This window comes from Patagioenas fasciata, chromosome 1 (genome assembly GCF_037038585.1).
Source record: "Patagioenas fasciata isolate bPatFas1 chromosome 1, bPatFas1.hap1, whole genome shotgun sequence".
NCBI classification, from domain to species: Eukaryota; Metazoa; Chordata; class Aves; order Columbiformes; family Columbidae; genus Patagioenas; species Patagioenas fasciata.
Window position 1 is genome coordinate 58,044,893 of NC_092520.1, and position 26,401 is coordinate 58,071,293.

Genomic DNA, 26,401 nt, shown 5'->3' on the forward strand with positions numbered 1-26,401 from the left:
TTGGGTTGGAAAGGACCTTCAAAGGTCATCTAGTCCCCCCGCCCTGAAATGAGCAGGGACATCTTCAACTACATCAGGTTGCTCAGAGCCCCATCCAGCCTGGCCTGGAATGTCTCCAGGGATGGGGCATCCACCACCTGTCTGGGCAATTTGTGCCAGCATTTTACCACCTTAATTGTAAAAAATGTCTTCCTCATGTCTAGCCTGAACCTCCCCTCCTTTAGCTTAAAACCATTATCCCTTATCCTATTGCAACAGGCCCTGCTAAAAAGTCTGTCCCCATCTTTCTTATAGGCCCCTTTGAAGTACTGCTAGGCCCCAGTATGGTCTCTCTGGAGCCTTCTTTTAATATCTTATTTAATGGAAGACAATGTGGCAGTTGCATATAGAAACAAACATCTATCACGGTTCTAGGTATTGAGCAAGTAAAGTCAACATCCTCAACAATAATTACCAAAATGAATTTGAAGCTCTGCTCTTTTCAAGTTCTCAGACACTGCACTGAGGTTTTTACTCACTCTGTTAAAAGTCTGGTTTTGCTTCATCTGTAAAGCTGATGTATACAAGTTGAAATGCTTGTCAGAATCTAGTATTTACTACTGGGTATACAAAATTGTGCAACAAATGGGATCTGGGTTCAGAGTTCACTTCTATCTTCTATCTTTTTGTCTAGTGTTTTCCTCCTTTTCTCTTGAGTCTGCCTTCTCTTTCTAGCAAAGAAAATAGTGGGTTTTTTTCTTGGTACTGGGTATCTCAGTAACTTCACTTAGATTTGTCTACTGAATTTAAGGTGTTTCTACTGCATGTGGTCCACAGAAGGGATTGAGTGACCTATTTTATTAGATCATGTCTGCTCCTAAGGACAGCAGCTTCCAAGATGACTTCTGGAAAATGTATCAGAAAGCCAGATCTGTTTGCTGTAATCTGTCTGGCTATTTCCTTTAGCATATGGAATCCCCATTGCTGTTGGCTGCTCAGGTAAGCTCCATCTGAAGGGAAAGCTATTGGAAAATACAGAGCAACAGCAGTGTGTCCTGCTGCAAACAGTCTCCTTCACTAAGGAAACAAACCAGCCACTGTGGAACAACCTGCATTGTTTGAGTATTCAGCCTCTTCAAGGCTCATAAAACAATTTCTTTGCATGCCCTGTGCTTCAAAGAACTTTCACAACCACCAAGTAGGAAATGACACCCACCTTATCAATTTCTACTCTCTCCCAGGATTTGTTTTACTCTTCTGCTACTCTATTTTATACATCCTTCTATAAGATACTAGGGGTTTGCTTGTTTTATTTTTATAATGTCTCTGGTAAAGGCATCACAAGTAAAAAACCAAACCAAACCAAACCAAAAACCAAAACTAAAACCAACAAATGGACATCAGGAGTATGTCTTACAAATAAACAAAATATCTTTCTCTATTGCAGACTAATTTACCTTATGTACTTAAAAATGCAAACACGTACAATATAAACAAATGAGTTTTCTGGCAACCTCCCCACTAATAAATCAGTAACCTAAGATGTGCAGTTACAGTGAAGTGCATCTTTAAAAAAAACTGGCCATTGCCTACAGGACAGAATTACAACACACTAGTCTACATGACATACTGATCTTGAATTATTAAACCCTGGGAAGCATTTCTGCTGGAAAAAAACCCAGATGAACAAACCCTACTTTTGAAAAAGATGTTGAACGGAATGTTTCTAGCACTGATTAATAAAAGCATGATTAGGCTATATATTCAGTGCCAAAATAGAAACAGCACATGCAGTGTTTCCTACTTTGTATATAAATAGAACTAATGTTATTTTGTTACTTGCTGTACCCTAGGCATAAAGTAAAAATGCTTACCATGAAAAGTTCATGATTTCAGGCTCTAATGGTGACTTAATTATTTGATTCTTGCATAGCATATTGTACTGGTTTTGGCTGTGATAGAGTTAATTTTCTTCATCGTATTTTGTATGGGGCTGTGTTTTGGATTTGTGATGGAACAGTGTTGATAACACAGGGATGTTTGAGCTGTTGTGAGCAGGTCTTACACAGCGTCAAGGTCTTTTCTGCTTCTCACACCACCCCACCAGTGAGCAGGCTGGGGGTGAACAAGAAGTTTGGAGGGGACAGAGCCAGGATAGCTGATCCCAACTAACCAAAGGGATATTCCATACCATATGACATCATGCTCAGCAATAAAAAGCTGGGGGGATGAAGAAGGGGGATGTTCAGAGTTACAGTGTTTGTCTTCCTAAGTAACTGTTACATGTGAGGGAGCATGGCTTTCCTGGGGATGGCTGAACACCTGCTTGCCCATGGGAAGTGGTGAATCAATGACTTGTTTTGCTTTGCTTGTGTGTGCAGCTTTGGCTTTTCTTATTAAACTTTCTCTTGACCCATGAGTTGTCTTACTTTTATCTTGTTGATTCTCTCTCCATCTCACTGAGGATGAATGAGCGAGCAGCTCTCTGGGCTGAGCTGCCAGATGGGGTTAAACCAGGACAGAGATTAAAATGTGTCTCCCTGTCCTCACTTCTATCCTCAAAGCTGTGGAAGGAATCCAGCATTTGTTGGTTTCATTCTGATGTCTTATTCCCAGGATCATCCTCTTTCATGTTCCTGTTACTTTTCAAATATGCTCAGAACTTCAGACAAAATAAAGATAATACAGTTCACAGTTACTGTGTGCTTGTTGGCTGGGCCAACATTTACTCAATGTTCATACAAACCACAGCCATTTCCAGGGGCATGAGAGACAACAGAGCATGACACAGCACTGTTGTCTACAACTTGCTCTTTTTTTGTGGGTTTGGATTCTGGTGCTACCTTTAACTTTTCTTTGACTTTTGTCCCAGAACTGGTCAAGTCTCAGCTTCATAAGATTTTAAGAGATCAGATACAAATTCTAAACTAAGATAAATTTAAAAACGGGTATCAACTCAACTTCTCTTAAAAAATGGAGATTGATATAGCACCATAATGTTATAGACTAAACAGGTTAAAGTTGGGCACTTTAGCCTGACTCTCAAATGTATCTAAACATTTAAAAACCAAAGAGTACAAATCATTGAACTTTTGACTTGTGACTCCTCTGTCACTGGTATTGCCAACATTGGCTGCCAAAAAGGCAATAGCAACAGCAGAGGAATCACAAGGAATATACTGCTACCATGTGCTCTACCCTAAGGATGTTTCCACTGGCTCCAAAGGAGGACTGTGTACCAAAGCAAACCAGGGAAACTACAGTAACTGTAAAGCTGGACGCGTGCCCAATCCAGGCAACCATGATCAACGCTTTCAGAGACCTGATCTCCATGAACTTCAGCACTGGTGGCTTTATACGCAAGTGACATGACAATTCAGAATGCCCATGGAAAAAAGTATTTTTAATAAAGAATGCTACAGCACTGATTTTACTCAGGAAAAACAAGTATCGATTTGCTGCTGTGCCTGTACATTAGTACCAAAGACTTCAAGTTTTTATTGATTTTTTTTAACTGAATTAGATAGTACTAAAAAGACATATAGGCAAGATTCTAGGATCTTCAGTGCATGCTCTACAGTAAAATCCTTGACCAGCTAATAACTCACGCAGGCTCCCTGCCAGAATGTCATTTACAAATAAACTTTCTACCTTCAAGTCACTGGTTCAGGAGCACAGCCTCCTCCTTCATCAAATTAATGACTTAATAAATGTGTTTTTTTGCAGTGTGCTCTTAAGTTTACTGAAGCCAGGCTATTTGCAACAGTATTTTGGTTATGCTTAAGGGCCGTCTTGCAGTTAGGTATATGTTGAATAAAGATGATTTAGGAAGAAGTACTATATTCTTTAAAGACTCTGTTTTGTCATTTTTTTTAAGTTAAATTTTCTGGATGTTACACTCTGCTAGAGAAAGATAGCAACTCAGCAGCCATGCATTGCCTGTAGATGTTATACTTAAGCTAAAGCTCATTACCCCTGACATTTTGTTTGAGGAAATTACCTTTCAAAAGGTTGTGAGATACGGCTGTCAACCATTGTCAGACAGAGGAACCTGAACAAGCTAGCAAAGAATTCTCTGAATGCTTAAGGGAATAAAAAAATTACATGCTAAAATGTGCTTTACATTCACATTTTCTACTTTAGCTTATCTTGAAAAATATCCATATAGTCATTTCAGCATACTCACCTCAGCTAGGTAAAATTCATCATATTGTCTCTTGAAGTTTTCTCCTTTGTAGTAGTTACTAGCAGCAACAATCACATCTACAGCCACCATGCTTAGTATGAACATATGAAACACGGATGACCTCATCATTTTCTGCAAAAGAAAGATAAAGTTTTATTATCAACATGAGTCAAACCACATGCATTCTAAAGTTTTATCACACTGTCAAAACATAATCAGCTATAATAGTATGTTTCTATAAAGCTTCTTTACATTATTCTAATTTATCACACTTTAAAATATATTCTAAAATGTTTCTTCAATTGATTTGCATGTTTGTATGTTTTTTTTTTTAATTTTCAGTTTTTTATTTGCCAATGGACCTCTTACTGAAGGTTTATAACTTATTATGATTTCCATTGCTTTAGTATGTTTTTCAAGCATAAGCTTGTATACTATTCAGTGGCCCTTGATTAATACTCCTTCATTATGATTTATTCAGGCAGATCTTAATGACTTAGTGTCCAGGAAAAAGTAACATCAATTCTATCTTTTGCACTGCTTTTGCTATAGAAAGACAAATAATATGGGATTCATCTGATGTCAAACTATTGCCTGAAAGTCTAAAACATATCTATATATAATAGATATGTACATCTGGGCCAATGAACCATCAAGTACTTCACAGACAATTCACATATCTGTGCACTTAATGCTTTGTGGCACCGCTGCTGCAATCCCACGAGCAGGAAGGGCAATGGAGGCAAGCAGCAGTGGGCCCATCACAGCTCTGCCAGAAGAAGCCAGAGTCAAACAGGCAGAATGTGGTGTTATTTTACACTAAACCATCTTCGAACAAATGATCGCTAATATCTATATTGTACAATCTCTCACAAGTAATAGAGTTTATGTCTTTAACGCTTACCTGCAAACCCAACATAAGTAAGAGACGTGCCATTATGATTCCTTGTGTTTGTGTGCAAATTCGTGTTCACATTGGAAAAGGCCATTTCTATTTGCTCCCAAGTTTATATGTAAAAGCACATGATAAAATTTCACGAAAAATAAACCCCAGAATTTAGAAGAACACTTCCTCTTCTCAACTTCTTCCTGAAGACTTTGTGTGCCTGTCTTAGTTTATATTCACAGAAACACACAATTATTTAGGTTGGAAGGGACCTCTTGAGAGGTAGAGAGGTCTACCCTTGCCTGCTCAGTCAGAGTCAATTAGAGCAGGTGTTCCAGCACTGTATCCAGCCAGTGTTTGAACACCTCGACAGACGAAGACTCTATGACCTGCCTGTGCAACCTATTTCACCTATTACCACGTATGCTGGCAATGCTCTTCCTAATTCTGCCCAGAGAATCATTGGCCTTTGCCTTAAGAGCACTGATGTTCAACCTGTTGTCCACCAGGACTCCCAAGACCTTTTCTGTTAAACTGCAGCTGGTTGGTGCCAAGCCTGCATTGGTGCATGCAATTATTTTTTCTTCAGTGTAGGACTTTGCTTTCCCCTTTGCGGAATATCATGAGGTTCCTGCGTGGTCAGTTCCCCAGCCTATCAAGGTCCCTCTGAATAGCAGGACAATCATCTGGTGTATTAGTCATTCCTCCCAGTTTTCTATAATTTGCAAACTTGTTGAAGATGTAGTCTGTGCCATCTTCTCGATCATTAAAGAGTGTTGATGAATCAAGGATGGCCTTACAATAACACTGGCCAGCTCTCTTAGCAATCATAGCTGCATCCCATCAGATTCCATAGACATCTGTATGTCCAGTTTGTTTAAATGTTTCTTAACCCAATCCTCTTCCACCAAGAGTAAGTCATCTTGGCTCTAGACTTTCTCACCAGTCTCCATGGCTTGGGATTCCTGAAGGTCAGTCTTACTCATCAAGACAGAGCTTAAAAAGGTATTAAATACTTCAACCATTTCCATGTCACCAGGTCCCCTAAACCATTCAGCAGCAGCCTGACATTTTTCCTAATCTTCCTTTAGCTGCTCTTAAATCTGTAGAAGTCCCTTTTGTTGCTGTCCATGACCCCTGGCAGATTCAACTCCATGTGGGATTTGGCTTTCCTAGCCCTATCCCTCCAGTCTCAGACACACTGTTGGGCTCTGATTCCACCTCTTCTACATTTCCTTTTTTTGCTGAGTTTCGTCCTGTGCTACGTGTTCATTGCGTGTGGGCTTCCTGCCACATTTGCTTGATATTTTCTACGTGGAAGGGGACCATCTCTGAGCTTGGAGGAGATCCTTGAAAATCAATCAGTCCCTCCAGACCAAACACAACTACTCCTACATTTATACAGTCCTAAAATTACATTTGGGACTTTGAAGGCAACTGCGAGGCTGATGTGGCCCCCAGTGAAAACGATGTTGACACCCCTGCTCTAGAGCCTCTTATCTCTAGGACTGTATCTCCTGGGATTATTCTAAGCAGATCCCTGAGCATGAAAAACTCTGCTCTCCTGAACACCACAGATATAACCCTGTCTTCTGGCTTAGTTTCCTCCTGGTAGGATCCTGAACTCCACATTTTCATAGTCATTGCAACCAAGACTGTCCCTGACCCTCACAACCTGATGTGTTCCTCCTTACCAGAATAGCTGTACTTATCAGCTTACATATGGTAGGACGTTATCATCACTACAATCAAAAAATCTGGACTGTTTCCCTGCTGTGTTGCCTTTGTAGCAGGTATTAAATTGCCCCAGGAGAACTAGGGCCCGTGAATGTGAAGACATTATAGAGGAATATAAAAATTAAGTAACACACATTTTTACGTTTTTAAAGATACATTAACTTGTGAGAAGATTCATACATACAATTTCGGCTGTTTTAGCGAGCTGAGGTTGTTACGCTGATAAAGCATTGTCCACATTTTATGTTTAAACATTAACATTTTATGCTAAACATTTTATGTTTAACCCTGCCCAGAGCTCTGGGTCTTGACGAAGCCAATCTTCATGTTACTTTTGTTTTTTTGCGTGTGTGTGTGTGATCAATTCAGAACACAAAATGTTAGGCATGGGAGGCTGCAAAGACCAGCACTTTTCCAGACTTTAAGCAAAGACTCGTTCCTTACTACAGGAGAATTCACCCCCTGTTTAATTCCCTTGTTTTAATGTAGTTTCACAGTATCACAGAATGTTAGGTATTGGAAGGGACCTCAAAAGATCATCCAGTCCAATCCCCCTGCCGGAGCAGGAACACCTAGGTGAGGTTACACAGGAATGTGTCCAGGTGGGTTTTGAATGTCTCCAGAGTAGGAGACTCCACAACCCCCCTGGGCAGCCTGTTCCAGTGCTCTGGCACCCTCACTGTGAAGAAGTTTCTTCTCATATTTAAGTTGAACCTCCTGTGTTCCAGTTTATACCCACTGCCCCTTGTCCTATCATTGGTTGTCACCAAGAAGAGCCTGGTTCCATCCTTGTGGCACTCACCCTTTATACATTTATAAACATTAATGAGGTCACCACTCAGTCTCCTCCAGGCTAGAGACCCAGCTCCCTCAGCCTTTCCTCGTAAGGGAGATGCTCCACTCCCTTAAACAACTTTGTGGCTCTGCACTGGACTCTCTCCAGCAGTTCCCTGTCCTTCTTGAACTGGGTTTGCTTAAATTGAAGCTGAGTGGAGACTAAGCACATATTTACAAGCGTTCAGCTAACAGGACTGCCTCTCTTCTCTTAACATCTGGATTTCTGCAAATCACCGATAGTGCTGCAGAGAGAAGACAGCTCAACTCTACTCACACTAGCTGGCTTCCAGGTGGTACAACATGTTTGTGTATTCCAATCTAGAGAGCGGGGCTTAGAAGACAAAGCCCGACTGTCAGGAATTTATAGAACAACCCTGGGTTAATGACAATGCCTAAAGCATAGTGAAGTCCCCAAAACAAGAGTGGCTAAATGAGGTCTTGCTTTTATTTTTAATCCACAAGGCAAGCTATAAGGATACAATAATTAAAGACAGGGCTGCTGGCATCAGTCATGCATTTTTGTCAGTGGTGTGATTCAAAACAGGTAGCATTGTATCTGTTACATTTCTATTTCACACAAGTTTTAAACAGATAGTCTCTCTGCATATTTTGCACTGTATTTTCAATAGTGTCAAAATTTCCTGCATAGTAATGAAGTATTCTGCCTAGTTGTGGAAGGCCTTGCTAAAAGAAACTAGTAGGTGAGGCTGTAAACGCACTTTTTTCTCCCTTCACAAAAAAACCCCAGAGAAGCAAAGTGGTAATACGGGAAGAATAAAAATGCATAAACTGCCTTGGCATACAGGTACACATATGCATACCTCCTCACACAGTCTGTACCTTTGGACATTCATTAAAAGTTTTTCCAGTGGTTTATTTGATCCTGGAAAATAAATTACAATAGCATAAATACTATCCTAATCATAGCATGATTCAGTGAAACTCAGTAAAGATTGTCACTTACTAAAGGTCACCTTCCCACCTCAACTGAACTGAAAGGAGACGATTTAGTTACCAGAGAGTATTATGTTGGCATAACACCATTCAACACCAAGATATTCAGGAAGGAGGTTCAGAGAGGATACAAGCCAGACACAGGCTATGCAAAGGCAGGAACAGCTGGCAAAGGCACCGAGGAGCTGGCAATGTGCAAAGCACCCAGTTGCTGGCAGAAGGACAGGGAGCCCACAGGGCCAGCAAGGTGGAGGGATCTGAGCAAATACACATGCACAGCAAAAACACTCTGCGGCGGAGACCCAAAAGAAAGAAATTTATTGCTTTTAAAACCCAGGACTGGTCTGCTCGCGGGGGCCAGATTGGCATCTGTGTTTCTTCGTTTTTTCTACTGCATGTCAGAATCTAGCTGCTCACTTGTCATGAATGCTACACGTGACAAGCAGCTTTCCTGCTGGCCTCTCAGAGACAGACTGCAATATCCCCAGGAGATCAATCACACTGCTCCAGCCCACACACCTCCGGTGCCCAACTTTCTCCCTACTTTAATCTGTCTTAGTCTGTTCTTTCTGCATCACAGAATTTTAATTTGGATTTGTACTCCTGAAATGGCTCAACTGCACCTCTGCTATAATGTTTGACCGTGAGAGTTCACTGCCTCTTTACACATTTCTGTATTTGGAACGAGGTCTAAGAGAAAGCTGAATTTAGCCCACAGCACTTGCCCAAGCCTTGAAAATAATTTTGGATCACCGGATCAGCAGTGTGCGGTTAGGATTATAGCTCTTTTCAGAGCACCCAGGCATTGAAAATCCTCTATGCAAACTTGAAAGAAGAGAAGTAATGCTGGTTTTTGTTCTTGTTTAATTTACTGACCTTTTTCAGCCCTCGGATGTGTGTGTCTTAAACTGTGTAGGAGTAAGATGAAAGAAACATTCTGATGTTGCTTGCAGCCAGTTGCAAGATGGGAAAGTTGTGTCTAATATTAAACTGGACTTAAGATTAGCTGTGTTGAACCAATCTCAAGTGAAATGCCCTGTTGCTGCCATCAATCAACCATAAGTGAAGAATTTCTTACATTTATTATGAATCATTTCTAATGCTGGTATCTGGCTTCATGCAGGATGACAATTCTCAGTGTCCAAGACACTGAAAAATGTGAATGGCACATTGAAGAGGCAACGGCCATAAAAAACAAGACAAGACAAAACATTAATGATCCGTGTTCTTTCAGTATTGGAAACAAACAAAGGAGTTGAGGATTTGCTTTGTGCATGAATGGGAATTTCATGAAAGCAGAAAAGACTTTTAAATACCACTCTTCTACTTAACATTAGGAATGTGCTTTTTACAGCTGAGGAACTCTGAATGAAGAAATGTACTGGAAATATCCTGGATTCACCCAAAAGCCCAAGTAAGCGACGACACTAGAATTGCTGACAGAAGGAGCCCACCTGGGTCACTTCATCTCATGCATGGCCTAATGCGGTCTTCTGTCACTCCAGAAGTACCAGATTTGGGTACATTGTCCTAATGATCCTTCCATCTTCCTGCACGGCAGAGGGAGGATGAGTGACATAAACTGGCCTTTGCCAGCTCACTGCTGAGGAGAAAATCCACAGCAGCTGCCACCTTACCCAGCCAGAGCCACACAGAGCCCAGCTCAGGAAAGCAGTCACTAAGCAAACTAAAATAACTGAAGATGGAACTATGTTTTTCTAATGCTAAACCCCTTTTGGGGGCTTGATATGTACATCAGGTTATTGCTTGTGCTGCCATCCTTTACATGGAACTTTTGTTTCAAGTCTGTAAGTGTTGGAAACTTCTAGGGTCTGACTGACTTGCCAATAATAAAAGAACACATGGGCCGCGTTACCCTGGTATTACTAGCTCAAAACTGGCCAGGTTGGTAATTATCATGTGAACCCTTGAAAGAGGTGTCCTCAAAAGGCTCACTGGTTTTAGTTCAGACCTACAGAAATGCAGACTGCATTTGACAATACTTAACACTCTTGGTGATGGTCTAAGAAAAAAACAAATAAAAGGAAAAATTGGCTTGAAGAATAAAAACTTACCAAAAATGTCCTCAAGCTTATTAGTACTGAGCAAGACATGGTGAGGATTTGATATGCAGAAAACCTCTGCTTATTTTGGCCATTTAGTGTGTGAAAAGCTTAGAGTGCACAACTGTCAAACTGGCAGGGTAGTTCTCAAAAGTACCAAACCAATTAATGAACAGTGTAAACATCATTTAACTAAAAGACTTTGATAACCACTATATGGCTAACTAGTATTTTTTTCTTAATTTTGACACTCTCAAATAGTGTATTCATTGACACACAACTGCAGGAAAAACACAGTTGTATCTGTATCTCTTTATATTTTAGATATACTTTAACACTTCATAAAACAACAGCATCTCCTCCTGAGGATGGCTCAGACAAGCTGCTTACTCCCTTTTCTTCTTCATTAGCTTTTGCTATTTGCCCACAGAAGCCAGGTCCTGCTAAAGATTCCAGCCAAGCTTCCAGCTACGCCTGTTTAAAGACCTTTTACTGGCTATGTGATTATTATGGTTAATTTTGTACCTACTGCTCTAATGATACTGTAGTTATTTGTACTGATGTCTACATGTGCCTCCTGGGAGATCATCCTCTCTGGTAGCTAGAACAGATTTTGATTTATCAAAGTTGTTTAGACATGTACAAGAGGGCTGGGTGCTATCTAAAACAGTTATCACAACTGAAAAGGTTACATTTGTGCTACCCCGGTCTTTTTTTTTTACATATGGGCCTGTCACGGCCTAGATCATACTGCTGCAGTGGCACGAAGGCAAATATAACTCCCAGCTCATTTCAGTGCATGTTAGCACCACGGCTTGTGGTGGTGGCACCTTCTGTAACTGCACTGCATGTCTTATGGTACCTGAAGACTTCTTAAAGCCCCGTTAGCTGGGGTCATATGGGTATCACCTAATACAGAACTCTTGGTCAGAAGAGCTAACAAGGCATGACTGAAGTTCATTACAATCCCACAGAAAACAGTAAGTCAAACAGAAAAATGAATATTTATTTTGAGTAATTTATCTTTTTTTTTTCCCCCCAATTTCTTCAGAGCTTGAACCGCAATGTCTAAATACATATAGAGGGATCATATGTTTTACACAACAGGGCCAGTTCAAGTTGTGTGCATAAAATTCATACCACTAAGAAAGTAACACAGGAAACAGTCACTCAAGGTGCTAGTCAATTTGGAGTTGATATTGAAACCAGGAGACATCACATGCCTTCAGAAATTATTATGAGGTACTGGAACAAGACTAGAAATAGCAAAGAAAACTTCACTTTTAGGATTCTATGCAACATGATTTCTAAGAGCCACCAAGCAAAAATTCAATCTTGGCCTGAAGAAATGGGCATTTTTTTAAATCCTATACAGGTTTAGTATACTTGTGGTGTTTATTTTGTCCTTTTTTTTCTTTTTACAAAGTGCTTGAAGATACCTTGACTATGAAAGAAGCTTTAGAAAATCACATTCTATACACTGCTAATCATAGATAATTCATAGCATGAATAGGATAAATTTGATTTTCATCTTTTTGGTTAATGGCCATCTGAGCAAGTACAAAATTGTGAAATTGCAGGAAATTTTCCCTTTTGTTTGCTGAACATTGTAGAGCATTTTACAAGCTGTGTAACTAATTTTCTATAAACCATTTTGCTTTCAACTTACTTTATGACTGCCTGACAAAGATATGCTTGTAAGGAGAATTTAGCAAATTATTCTCATGCTCTGCAATCTGAACATTTCTGAAAACTACTACGCATTAACCACAAATTTTAAGGGAACAGGCTTTTTAATATCTTACATAGATGCTGTTAAATGTGCGGTACATTAAAAACATTGTAAATCTGAGATATCACCTACTGCATTTGAGTGGAACTTCCAGCTGCTAGGCAAATTCAAGTAATGCAGCTTCACTGGGGAAACAAGGGTGAGTTTTTAATAAAAGACACTGAAAGGGGTGGCATTTAGACACTGCAAAGAAAATAAGCCAGCCATCTCAGTTCAGATATTATTAACTTGGGAGATGACAGGGAGGCAGTCTTGGCTTTCCAGTAGAAGCTGTCTGTCCCAATGCAATGATAACAGGGTGATTCTTTACCAATTTAGGCTACAGAAAATGGCTTTAACTTTCTTTATGATGGTAGAGGAATTTCCTAGGGTAGTGATGCAGTAGAGGTGAGTGTAAACACACTAAAGATCCACAGCCCATTGAAAAATCTCCTTGGAAACTACTTACTTTGGGATCACCTTAGCACAGAGAACCTTAGTTAACAGTTGCAGGAGACAATACAGAAGTTATGGTCATGCTCAAGGAAGCACACCTACCCCCCACGAAAAAACAACAAACCAAACCAAAACCAAAAAAAACAAACCCCAAAACATCACAACTCTTGCATGTTTTAGACTATGCCGTTGGAAACCTTATTGTAAATAATATCTGGCTGCAGCAGAGGTAACACTGGCCTGGCAGAAAGAGCAGCATAGACAGTAATCTGTCCTGGCTTGAAAAATATTCTATGCATTCCATTTTATTGTGCTTTTCTTTCCACCTTCTGTCTCATCTGATTCGTGTGTAAAACTCAAGGTAGGCACTGTACCCAAACCATGTGCTTTTACAGGGCCTTCTACTATGGAGCCTCAAAATAGGTTGAAAATGGGACTATTACTGAATAATGGCAATGTTTTGAGACATGCAAATACGTGCTCTGATAAGTAAGCAGGGTTCTGCTTTTCATGGTATCACAATAATATTTTAAAGCAACAAATGCCATTTTCAGATTATTTATGGCTAAAATCATACAGAAATCATCAGTTGCCAAGGTCTATCTTCCAGTACTCCAAATGTCTCTGTAATATTTGAAAATATAAGCAATCAATGAAACTGTCTTACTGTACCAGACTTCCTTTTTCAATAGCAAATTTTGATTTAAAAATACAAACTACTTAAAAAGGCAAAACAAATTCTGGTCAAATGAAAACAATAAAGTCAATAAGACAGGAAGAATGAGAAAATACACACTTGGGAAGTAAATTAATGGAAGTAATGATAGACATGTTACTGAAGAAAAATGAAAAACTGCAAGGTATGACTTTTCTGAGTAACAGAACTTTAAAGGCAACAGTTACTGTCAGAAATTAGATATCTTTCTCTTTGCATGCCAGATTTGATAGCCAAAGTTCTATTTCTGCTATAAGGCTAAAGAATAAGTGTTGCACATAGAATCATTTTGGTTGGAAGAGTCCCTCAAGATCATTGAGTCCAACCATAACCTAACTCTGGCAATAAACCATGTCCCTAAGAACCTCATCTATACATCTTTTAAACACCTCCAGCTATGGTGACTGCACCACTTGCATGGGTAGCTTGTTCCAGTGTTTCACAACCCTCTCCGTGAAGAATTTTTTCCTAATATCTAATCTAAACCTTGCTTTGCACAACTTGAGGCCATTTCCTCTTGTCCTATCACTTGTTACTCGGGAGAAGAGACCAACCCCCTCTATGCTACAACCTCCTTTCAGGTAGCTGCAGACAGCGATAAGGTCTCCCCTCAGCCTCCTTTTCTCCAGGCTGAACAGCCCCAGTTCCCTCAGCTGTTCCTCATCAGACACAAGTCTGCTCCAGACCCTTCACCAGCTTTGCATCCCATCTCTGCACTCTCTCTAGCACCTCAATGTCTTTCCTGTAGTGAGTAGCCCAAAACTGAACACAGGATTCAAAGTGTGGCCTCACCAGTGCCAAGTACAGGGGGGCGATCACTTCCCTAGTGCTGCTGGCCACACTCTTCTTGATGCACACCAGGATGCTGTTGGCCTTTCTGGCCACCTGGGCACATGCTGGCTCATGTGCCTCCTTCAGAGTAGCTGCATCTTGTTAATTCATACCCTGCAATCACAGAATGAAGCAGTCGTACAGGGACACTCCTGTATGTCTGTTACTAACAGCAGCCACTTTTCTCCTCCCACGAACTTCTATGAGAACAGTCAAAAAGAGTGACTCTTCTGCCCTAAAAATCCAGGAAATAATGGCTTCTTTGAACCTAAATGAACCTCCTCCTCACCAGTTGATAAATCAGCAAGCACAGACATGACATGTCGTTTTCTTTGGAAGAAGACAGAGAGGAAGCAAGAGCCCTTTCAGTGTCTGCAGTCTGACTTAGAGGAATAGAGAGCGGCAGCTGCAACATAAAAGAAATCTAAAAATACTACTTAAATTGTTCATGGTAAAAATAATCCATAGAGATTGTTACCTTCCCCTCAGATTTTAGAACTGTTAGTAAGTATATCATAACCTCAGCAGTAATTTTCTTAAAGCTCCATACTATTAAAAGTCAAATAGAACACAAATAACACAAATGCAGATTTAATACTTTTTCCTAAGTATTGCAACACAGTTCAGTTCAAAAAATACTATGAGGCAAAATAATTATTGTATAAAAACTGAAATTAAATAGGCTAGTGACTTCATCTAAGCCATAGGGATGAAGTAGATCCTGTACTTCACTAACGTGTAATTAATGACCCACCTCTCCTACGTGGATTAGTATGCTTCCTAGCACCACAGTACTTTCAAAAAGAAAGTCTACAAGTTTTCTCTCGCAATAAAAACATACTCTCAATTGCAAATTGTCACTGATGTCTAAGCAGCAACCCAGATATCCAAACTAAAGTCAAAGTGATAAATGCATTTAATCTCAAGTACAGGAAGAGATACAGACCCAAACACTCCCACTGGTCACATTATGGATTAACACATTATATATACATAAATATATATTTTTACAAATATATATATATGCACACTCATTCATGTACATATATATACACACTCATAGGGCAGGACAAATTCATAGCTGATATGTGATGCTGTGCTCTGTTAGTCAACTTATAATGGATGTATTTGACATTTTAATCTATATTTCCTAGCTGTTTCTCTGAAAACTCAAGCTGAATCAGTATCTGTATTATAACGTAGTATCACAGCATATTTGGGATTGGAAGGGACCTCAAAAGATCATCTAGTCCAATCCCCCTGCTGGAGCAGGAACGCCTAGGTGAGGTCGCACAGGAACATGTCCAGGCGGGCTTTCAATGTCTCCAGGGAAGGAGACTCCACAACCCCCCTGGGCAGCCTGTTCCAGTGCTCTGTTACCCTCACTGAGAAGAAGTTCTTTCTCAAATTTAAGTGGAACCTCTTGTGTTCCAGCTTGATCCCATTACCCCTTGTCCTATCATTGTTTGCCACTGAGAAGAGCCTGGTTCCATCCTCGTGGCACTCACCCTTTCTATATTTATAAACATTAATAAGGTCACCCCTCAGTCTCCTCTTCTCCAAACTAAAGAGCCCCAGCTCCCTCAGCCTTTATTCATAAGGGAGATGCTCCACTCCCTTAATCATCTTTGTTGCCCCACGCTGGACCCTCTCCAGCAGTTCCCTGTCCTTCTTGAACTGAGCAGGCCCCAGAACTGGACACAATATTCCAGATGGGGTCTCACCAGAGCGGAGTAGAGAGGAAGGAGGACCTCTCTTGATCTACTGACCACCCCCCTTGTAATACACCCGAGGATGTAGTCTGTAGTTATATACTGTTGCTGAGCCCTCTAGACACAATCTTCTATTTTTATGTATGTCAATAATGTTGGCATTTCCTATGTTTACATATTTTTATTTCAAAAATATGTTAACCACAAAAGGAAAAAATATAAAAATGTTGTGCTAACTGTACAGCAGGACAGCTCAATGTCTACTATAAATCTGTTTGCTATTATTCAAAAGCTATATCAAGGCTGAGCTGTGCTACATAATATATTGCTCACTCCTTCAGAAACAAATAAAATAAAATTTTGACAAGTAATTAATTATTACATGTGCTTCAACTTTACCCCAAATTGCAGGGAAGGTGAGTGAGGAAGGATGGAATCTGGAACCTACCTGCGCTGTAATTTTTTTCCATACCTTCAAAATTTCCATAACTTTTACATTTTACAACTCTAGAAGCCTCACTTCCAACAACTCTCAATTAACACTTGTTCCTTGAATTATCTGCCTTTGGACACCTCACCTAGAATGCCTCCCTGAAATTGCTTCAATAGGCTACTTCCTCTTTCACGTACATTTCAGTTCAAAAACCATGTCTTTGAAATGTCATTTATTAACCAGATGTGAATCAGCCATTTTAAATATTTATCTTTTTTTTTTTTGGCCTTTTATTTCTCAATTCAATATAAATGTGTTTTTTTCTACTTTTATGTTATTGCAGTAGTGTAAATTTGATAGCTGTTTTATAAATATGAAAGAAAACACTCCTCTTATTATAATGAGTACCTCATGAGATAGCATAAGTATTGCGCCACACTCTTCAATTGGTACTTAGGATCATAATGAATCCTTCAGAATTCATGGGATTATTTTTTAGGCTACAGCACTACCTGTGTACCAAGACAGGTACAGAAGAGCTAGAGAGGAGCTGAACACACCTCTCATCCTTCCCTTTTCACCCTCTCACCATTATAACTACCTTCTCAGGTATTTATCCCAGATATTTTAACACTCCTCTCCTCACAGCAGCATCAGGTACCACAAGCAACTTACATGGGGGGTTTGCTGATATTTTCAAGTGACAAAGGGCAGAAGAGAGCTGACACTGTTCAGAATGATTTGGAGAACTGGAAGTATAAATTCTGCTGTTAGGAAGACTTTAAGGCATATATTCTAGTTCCTTTAAGCTCATAAGAAATGAACAAAGAAAACCACACGCACACACACACACAAATAACCCCCCCAAAAACCCAAACAACCAACCATCAACCATATGAACAAACAAGCAGAAAAATCACCCCAAAAAACCCCATACAGAGCAATTCAGCATAAGACAAAATCGAGTCTGTATTTGCTGGCAACCTCTTGTACACGGATGAAGCATCATCATTTTGCATTCCAAACTACTTCTTCCCTCTTACATGCTGAGAAAGCACTGAAGAGGCTATGTGTTTTAACAGAAAATAAGGAAAAAAAAATTTAAAAAGAAAACCAAAAGAGAAGGGGTTCAGTTTGAAGACATAGTGGCGAAAGGACAAACCAAATGCTTCACAGGTTGTCTGACGTGGAAACAGCAAAAAATATGTCCCTCTCAATAACTCTTTCAACATCATATACACACATATGTGTGTATACGTGTGGAAGCATTTAGTTATCTCTTCAGATACTTTGATGTCAATGTTTCCCAACGGCATGCAATCTTGAAAAATCAGGGTCTAAGAAAGCATTTCCTCAAGGATGGAAACATTTTCTTCAGTGAGGTTTATTTTTACTATTATTATATTTCCCAGACAAAGACCATAAATAAAAAAACTCCATCATGGAAATGTTCTATAGTCAACAGGAGGCCCCTCCCTTCTCACAGTTTTTATTGCGGCTTTTTATCTTAGTACCACAGTTACTATAGCATATGCGTGTTGAAATTCTCTAGAAGGCTGAGCTAAACTTCAGTGCTTTTTCACAGCTCTTGCGTGGTTGAGCTGTTTAAAACACACAGAAGTACTTGATCAGCATCAGAAGTAGTAGAATACTTCAGTTTTTTGGTAATTTCCCTTCCTAACTAAAAAATGCCAAATGTGTGCTTTAGGCAATTAAAACAACTCCACCTGGAATTAATGAAACTCTTTTCTTGGTTTGGACCAGCCATTTGCATTGATTATTGGTTTCTGATAGCAACACCTTATGTAACAGAGTACATTATTCTTCCTGGTTACCACATGTACTGTACTTGTCTTGGGAACACAGTGTACAATATACTCCACACTGGCAGTAAGTACCTGCCTTAAAATACTTTTGCTTCTGGTCTTTATCACTTTTACGCTTGTGAGCACCTGAAAGAGGCAACAAAAATTTCACTTCACACTAAAATGCTTGACCATCCAGAAATAGCCTGCTGTGAGACGGGAAATGTAAGGAACATACCCATATTGGTACATAACAGAAAAACTAATTTTTAGGAAAAAATGTTTTTTTCTAAAATGAGTTACTTTGCTATATTAATAAATATAAAACATTTTAATGGAATTTCCACCTTTTGATTAGAACAGTTTTTCCTTGCATTTTCCTTGCATAATTTAATTACCACACTCTAAAATGTGTAATTTACATATAAAAGCAGAGACTACTTTGAAATAAATCAAATGCTCCATTAAAGAAGTGATCAGATGAATAATTAGAAGGAAAAAAATATAGACTTTTTGCACTTAGACTCAAAACCTACTTCCTAGTAAAGTAGTTTCCATTCAAACCAAAGACGCAGAAGAGAATCACTGGAGTTTTTCCTCCTATCTGAAACTGGAAACCCCTGACAACTTATAGGATCTGTTGCCTTGAGCAGGGGGACAGCGGAGCTAAACCGAGACTTCAACTGCCATTAATTTGGAGGGTAAGAGGCAGTGATTGTCTATGCACTTCCCTTTTTTTTTCATCATCTGTTCTCCAACTTCACCAAAGAGATAGATTATGTTTACTGCACTCAAGCTGTGATATCCCTTTTCCCTTCCCTAAGGGAGAGCCAGCAGTGTAGACCTGTCCAACCAAAGGGATATAGAAAGACAACTCAAACTAATGTGGCTTGGATGCAATACAGTAGCATTTCAGAATGAAACTATGTTGATTTTAAGGTCAAAGATTTGTACATTTTCTTTAATTGCTTCCCTCTCACAAGGAGTAGCACAAAAAACTATTTCCCTGCTTTCTAAAAAGGTCATGGTATTCAGGTTGGATTTGGAATGGACCACAAAGGAATCCTGTTTTGTAAATCTCTTGGAGAGGCTGTAGCAATAGAACATGAGAGACTGAAGCATTCTGGATATTTTGAAGCTCACTTTTCCAAATTTAGTTGAACATCAACTCAGACTTAGTTGGGAAATTGAATACACAACACAGTAACTCTTCAGTTCCACAACCAAACTCAAAAGTGACTTGTAATTGTCATTTTCAGCAAGCTCATAGTTTCACATTACCAGCTTTCTCTTACAGGATGTTATTTTAAGAAATTTATTTAAAATAAGAGACCTAAGACAGAAAGATTGCCTAAGTCTAAAATATGCATCATTAATCCAAATTTCAGTCCCCTTTGAAAATCATTCAACTCCCTTCCCCCAAAACCAAAAAAACACAAAGAATCTTTCAGAAACCTCCACATCATTTCCATTTTCTGAATGTTTTTCCAAATAGGACTAAGAAGAGTTAAAAATGTAGATTGCATCTAAACAGAGAGTAGCATAACGCATAGTGTTCATAACTATCGTCATACTTAGGGCATAAAACCAAGCAGATCCTACAAAAGACAATTCAGCAGATGAACCAAATGCAGGTACTAGTAATTCTTCTTTCAAAGGCTGTGAGATTGTGTGTAGGGGGCTTTAACTGGATTTCTTTGACTCCTTCCACCATCACAGCTTGCCAGAGCTGTGTTAGTTTCTGCTCATCTATACCCAGCAAACTAAACCAGCATTTTAGGTGCAGGTAGAGCTGATGTGCAACCCTGACAGCTTTAACACCGCTTAATTAAGAGCTGCTTCTCTGAATGCTGCAAGAGATGGATGGGATTACAGCAAAATAGATAGGATTGATCAAGTTGTAAGGACACACGGAGGTAATCTGCGATTTTGGATGAAAATGATAAATTTTCAGGCACGCCCTCAATACTGAGAAGCGACACGGACAGAAAGAAGTCGATTAAGGAAGAAGGAGGAAAATACATAATTTGCCCTTCTCACAAATTCCTGAACTCTTATGATGCTCTTCTCCCTATAACCCATCATTTCAAAAATTATTCCCCTATGTCTTTTATGAATTTTCACTTCAGAAATACCTGACGAGAAAGCACATGGGGTGGGAATTAAGAAATCTGATCTTCACAGCAGGGGAAGGAAAGAAAAGCAGAACAGGCACAAAGGAGAAAAAAGGGTTTAGTACCATGGTGAGCTTGTAAGAGCAGTTGACAGAACCATGGGTGGTAATGATTGGGGAACTGCCATTCATGGGTTGTGAAACTCATTCTAGGATAAGGATTTACATGAGTCTCACTTTTGGTTCCTGCTCTTCAACCGGTGAGTGCAGTGTTTGCCTAAAAATGTACAACACTAAATCAAGTTGGAAATTGAGAAGAAAATTAAATAAAAGAAAAAGTCAGGTTAAAAGTTTGCCATCAGCACATACACAGCTGTTTTTAAAAGTTTAATTAATAGAAAAATCTATAATTGTGATTTGATTTTGTTATATACTAAATCAAAATGAAGCAGCTAATTAGTAAACTAAATCTCTTCTGGTTTGCACGGTAAGTTTCTATTGAAGTGAACTTCAAAGGATTTCTTTAAAAATATGAGCATCAAACATTTTTTTGAACAACAAAGGAATATCCTTTGATAGGAAAATGCTGTTGTCCTATATTTGTAATATATAATTCATATTTGATAATTCTCAATGGAATTATAAGGTATCTCATAAGACTTGAGGAAAGAAGAAGGATGCTGTAATTAAATGATAAACCAATCTAATAACATAAGTCTGACAATATTGGTGCAAGTTCTGCAAATTTAGATGTTTTCTCATTTGAAAATTGTTCAGCTGATTTATTTTTCTGAGGAAGATCTACAGCACTTTTAAAAATGGTCACATTAATATATGTAATGAAGTAATATATACATTTATAGTCATCCCTGAAAAACAGGAAAATACAAAAAATCCAGCTATGTTATAGGCATTAGATTTGTATGATTTTGATTATATCAAGCATGAAGAAATTTATTTGTCTTTACTGAAAACCATATTTTTTAATTATGGCCACTGAAGTACATCTAAAACTGAAGAACCAATTATAAGACACCATGAGATATACCTTATCTTTGTATTTTTATGCTGTACAAATTATTTAAAGGGAACTGTTGTCACTGACATACTGCAGTATACTGCATTAATATGGTATTCTAAATACCAATGAAACAGGAACTCTTTAGACTTGTATGTCCAGCTTTCAGTTTTGACTAACTAGAGTTCTATTTTTAGCAGATGAAATTTGGTGTGTCTGTAAGCTCGAATGTGCCCCCCAAATGCTTCTCATTACTATCATGACCCACTTGAAGAGCAGGACCTACTGAAAATGCATTACCACAGTATGTGATTCAGTATCTGCACTGTGAATTCAGCTGGATTCTTGAACGCTTAAATGACCAAGGCTTTGAGTTATCATCAATGACTGTCTTAAAATTTGTGAAGTGCCTGAGGCGATCAACTCCTATCAGCACATTTAATTGTCAGACTCCTAAAACAGCCAAATAAATTCCATTCCTTCTATGTCTATGTCTGTACAACCACACCTACACATAAATATCTATTCTTGCCTGCATTCCCACACCTAAGGCTTTTATATAATTTTAAAATTAATTTCTAGTTAATGTTGCTATCCCACCAGTGCATAGAGTTTAAACTAAAACTGCATCCATCACTGCCATATATCCACTTCTAAGCTGCAGTTATATTCCATTATTCACCCTTTGCATGCCATCTCTTATTCTTCTCTTAAACAACCAGTAGGATAAACCTTACTGATTATATATTCATGATTAACGCTCATCTGAGATAGTGTGTACAGCATAAATTGTACATTCATTTACAATGTGGGGTTTTTTAATGTGAAAAAGGAATTTCAGTGTCAGTGCTACTACAACTACAGACAATTTTCCAAATGATCTGCAAAAGTAACTGCACTGGTTCATATATACCCACTGGAATGACTGTCCTTTCATTTAAATGGTGATGCCAGTTCCTAATGTTTTCAGTTGAACACATTTGCATAACCACAATCCTCAAAAATGAGTAAGTTTGTAGCATCCACTATGTGTCTTGTATATTACTTATCTCTCTCAGTGTAAGCTCCTTACTTGTTTATGAAAACACAGAATAATCCCATGTGGAACAGTCTTCTCAGAGATCAAGATTTCCAAAGCAGTCAAGTGGATTTAGACACGTAAGTTCCATTGAAGGAATGAAGTAGAAAGAAAACAATTCTTGGAATTGCTGAAGCACGGTACATCGTTAATTCTGAGAACTAGGCAGTATTCTAGAAATGTGTTCAATGTTAAACTCAAGCAGTAGATTACTTGCAGCTAGAATAAATTTAAGGAACTCCTTTTTTACATTCTATTTCTAGCTCAGAGAAGTAAACAGCCAGTTTCTCCCATACGCCTCTAAATCTTCATGTTTTTAAAAAGGAACACTTAGCATGTCCCTTTTGCCTCATGGGTTTATGGTATTTCTGTTTCAAGACTGTTTGACATCCAGTTTTGTTTCAATTTGCCATTTTTAATGACTGCAAATCCAATGTCCTTTATTCAAAACATTAGAGATTTAATCCTTCTCCAGTGTAGCCAGTGGCAAAATCCGTGCTTAGTTTGATGGTGCCAGGGTTCTACTGTTTCCCTTCTGCACTTCCCCCAAACAGAAAGAACTGGAGGAGCAGAGGGTGAAGAAACTGTGCTTGCCACATGTCCTTTCCTCCTCACTGCTTCTCTGATGGATAGGTAGAAGAAGGTCTCTAAGCACTGGTGTTGGCTTTACGTAGCTCTGCAGAACACTGAGAATCCCCCATCAATCTTCTCTCAGAAACGTAATCCGAGAGCAGTGAATCACCTGCTCTTGCAGCTCAGTTAGTGAACAACAACCTGCTTCTGAACGCTCAACTGAAAGACTGACACGCCAAAGTTGGTATTTCTGTAACACAGTTCTTTCTTTGCCCAAGTATTCTTGCAGGCAGATTATTGCTCCAAGTTGGTTTTAGTTGACTTTGCTCAGTCTGTTCTGTCCCCCGGGAAGTTCCTCCTATCACCTCTTGAAGGATGCCTACTCACTGCCACCTCCAAGGCTCCTGCCATAAGCTGTAAGATCCTAATGCTGTAACATAGCTACACCTTGCCTGACTCCTTTCACATCCTTTGCAACCGTCTCCACGTGAAGCACGCTCGGTGGCATCCTGGAAGAAAGGAACAGTGCTCCCTTCTCTCACAGGAATCCTTCTGACTGGGAGCACACAAATAAGACAAGACGCAGTGTGAAGCAGACTCCCATCCATACCTGCCCCCTTACCTGTTCAACAATGCCAATGGCACCAATAAGAGGACTGGGGCACAAAATCCTTACATATTTCAATGACTTTACTGAGATTCATATGTATGCCTATGCTTGCTGAACTGGATTTTTTTTCTGAATAAACTACTGCTATTCAAGAAACAAAATAAGGACCTATATGCTTAATAGCTTCTTAGTTGAAAATCACTCCCTGTTAAAATAAATGTGGTAACACCAGAACATTATTAATTCTGTAAGCTATGAATGACAAAATGCTGGAATTAAGGTCATCTGTGTCTTGTGTGTGCATTCTGTAATACAAACTTTAATGATCAAAGCCCTGAACTTTTCTGTGAATTTCAAGGGGCTGTAAGATGCTCATCAGTGTATGAAATACCCTGCAACATGTGGTGTGAGGCAGAGACTGGTACATGGAGAAGGATGGCTTCACAGTTAAGGCAGATGAATCTTTCCTTGGAGAACTGAAGCTGACGTCTACCTTTGCTGAAAACTTTGTGATGCTAACCAAGCTTTCTGAAACTTTTCCTAGCCACTCATTATTGGAGTGCTTCTCATTTTAAAGGTATCTGACTTTAAGGTGAAAATGTGAATTTCCAGTGTGTTGACTGCCACGTCTTGCCACGCTTTCTTAAGGTGTAGCTGAGTACTGAGTTCTCGGTGGTTGTGCTCTACAGTTATGCCTTACTATTGCCATAGCACATTTTTCTCTTCTTTATTTTTTTTTTCTTTTAATTCAGTGCTACTTGTATTTCAAACTTGTATTCAACAAAATCACCTTAAAGGAAGCGTGCAATGTACAGAAAAAATAGGAACTTTACTTAAAAGAGTTCATGTACAAATATGAGAAAAACAGATTGGTTTGCAGAATTTATGGTTACCAAAATTTTGCCTTTCAAACAAGCTTATCTTTGAGTCTGCTTAGTAAAATGATTACTCTGTGAGTGTAATGGAACAATATCAACCATATAGTTGTACCCTGATCTTGGCAAAACACATACTGTGTGTAGGTATGGCTAAAGTCTACTTGATACATAGCAATGCACAAACCACTGTTCGCTTTAACAGGAAAGGATTTAACTTTTGCAAAAAGGGCAGTACAGGAGCTATTCTGGCTCCACAAAGCACACATCGGGCATGAACTCTGCAGAAAATCAAGACCTCCACCAGAAGGAACGGTTCAGATTATCGTCTAGAGACAGAATATGATATTTCTCACCCATAACAAACTTGTTCAGAGGGCTCTTATAGTTGTCTGCTTTGTTTCTGCCCTGTTTCAGTGGCTGATATGCATAAAAATATATATGTGTACACATATGAGTGAGGAAGCATGTTTATCTCAACAAATGCTGATTGAATGGCAGCGACTAAATGGATGAAGGTCTATCAGCCTTGGCTAAGGACAGCTAGGACAGCCCAAAGGTTGCTGGCCCTGGGGTAGAGAAGAAGACAGAAAAGAGGAAGGGAAGGGAAGGGGAAGGGGAAGGGAAGGGGAAGGGGAAGAGGAAGGGAAAGGGGAAGGGGAAGAAAAGGAAGAGAGAGAGAAAGAGAGAAAGAACTGTGAATGGATCTATTGGTGCCGGCTTCTAAGCTACCAGTACTGGGAAATTTTACTTTGGGCAGGGGATGAAACAGAGTGACTGGGAGTAAAAATAGTAAGACTTCTCTTACAAACAACCATGAATAGACAGTGGGAGAAAAAGAGAAATGGCTTAGAAGATACCGAAGAAAACTGATATGATATCCAAGATGATAGTTCTGAGCCAACAGAATAACAGACTGGATGGCAAAACTGTATGCAGATAAAGACAGCATGAGGGAAGGAATGGGGTGTACAGTCAGCTTTCACTAATTAGTGTTTCAGTTCCTCCTCTGAGTTATCTAGGATCCTACAGAGGGAAGTGGAGGCCAGAAATAAAGAAAGGAACACAGCACAGGTACTGCCAACTCGGCTACATTAGCAGTGTCTGCAGTAAAACACCTTCTGAAACCAAGCCCATTGGTGTATACATCTAATTTCCTCAGCTGAACTTTTCTGAAAAGTTTATGATAGAGAAGAGGAAATATAAAGTATATATATTATATTTCATATATATATATATATATATATAGTATTATATATGCTCTGGGTACTGTGCAATTAATAAAATGTCACCACACAGATTATATATGCCAGGTGGCATTAATGACAAAATAGTGTCTAGCACTTAAAGTACGATGTCTGCAATCTACTATTCAAAGGATGAAGTGAAGATTAAATGAAAATGACTGATTGTGGTAAGCAATTATGAAAAATCCTGAAACACTGCAATTTAAATATGAAATAGCATATTGTGGGTCTAGGTCTATAAAAATATATTAAAAAAATCTATGTCATAACTAGCAAAGAAAGTATTGGTTGAAGGTGCCTGCTTCTCTGCACTAAGTATAGCTTTCTGTGCCTCAGCTGGATAACTAAATTATAAATATCTGAAGTTAAATGCCCATTCTTGCCCATAGGAACAACTGAGTACCAGAAGAGAGCATGTCAGTGTTTTGCCAACTGTCCTGAGAAACAGAAGCCTTTCTAACAGTTCTTCACTGAGCTGAGGTGGAAAGATCAAGGCTCCTTGTGCAGACAAAAGGTAAAATT

At 39.1% G+C, this 26,401-nt stretch overlaps 1 protein-coding gene across 5 annotated transcripts in view; it reads right to left on the bottom strand.

The window, feature by feature from the left end:
- Positions 1 to 26,401, bottom strand: part of NALCN (sodium leak channel, non-selective) — a 245,206-nt gene that overhangs the window by 116,690 nt on the left and 102,115 nt on the right. For all 5 annotated transcript variants that reach the window (XM_071807107.1, XM_065829703.2, XM_071807101.1 and 2 more), the window contains one exon: positions 4,166 to 4,297. In XM_071807107.1, the coding sequence (XP_071663208.1) occupies positions 4,166 to 4,297 (132 nt within the window). The remainder of the gene's footprint in view (positions 1 to 4,165; positions 4,298 to 26,401) is intronic.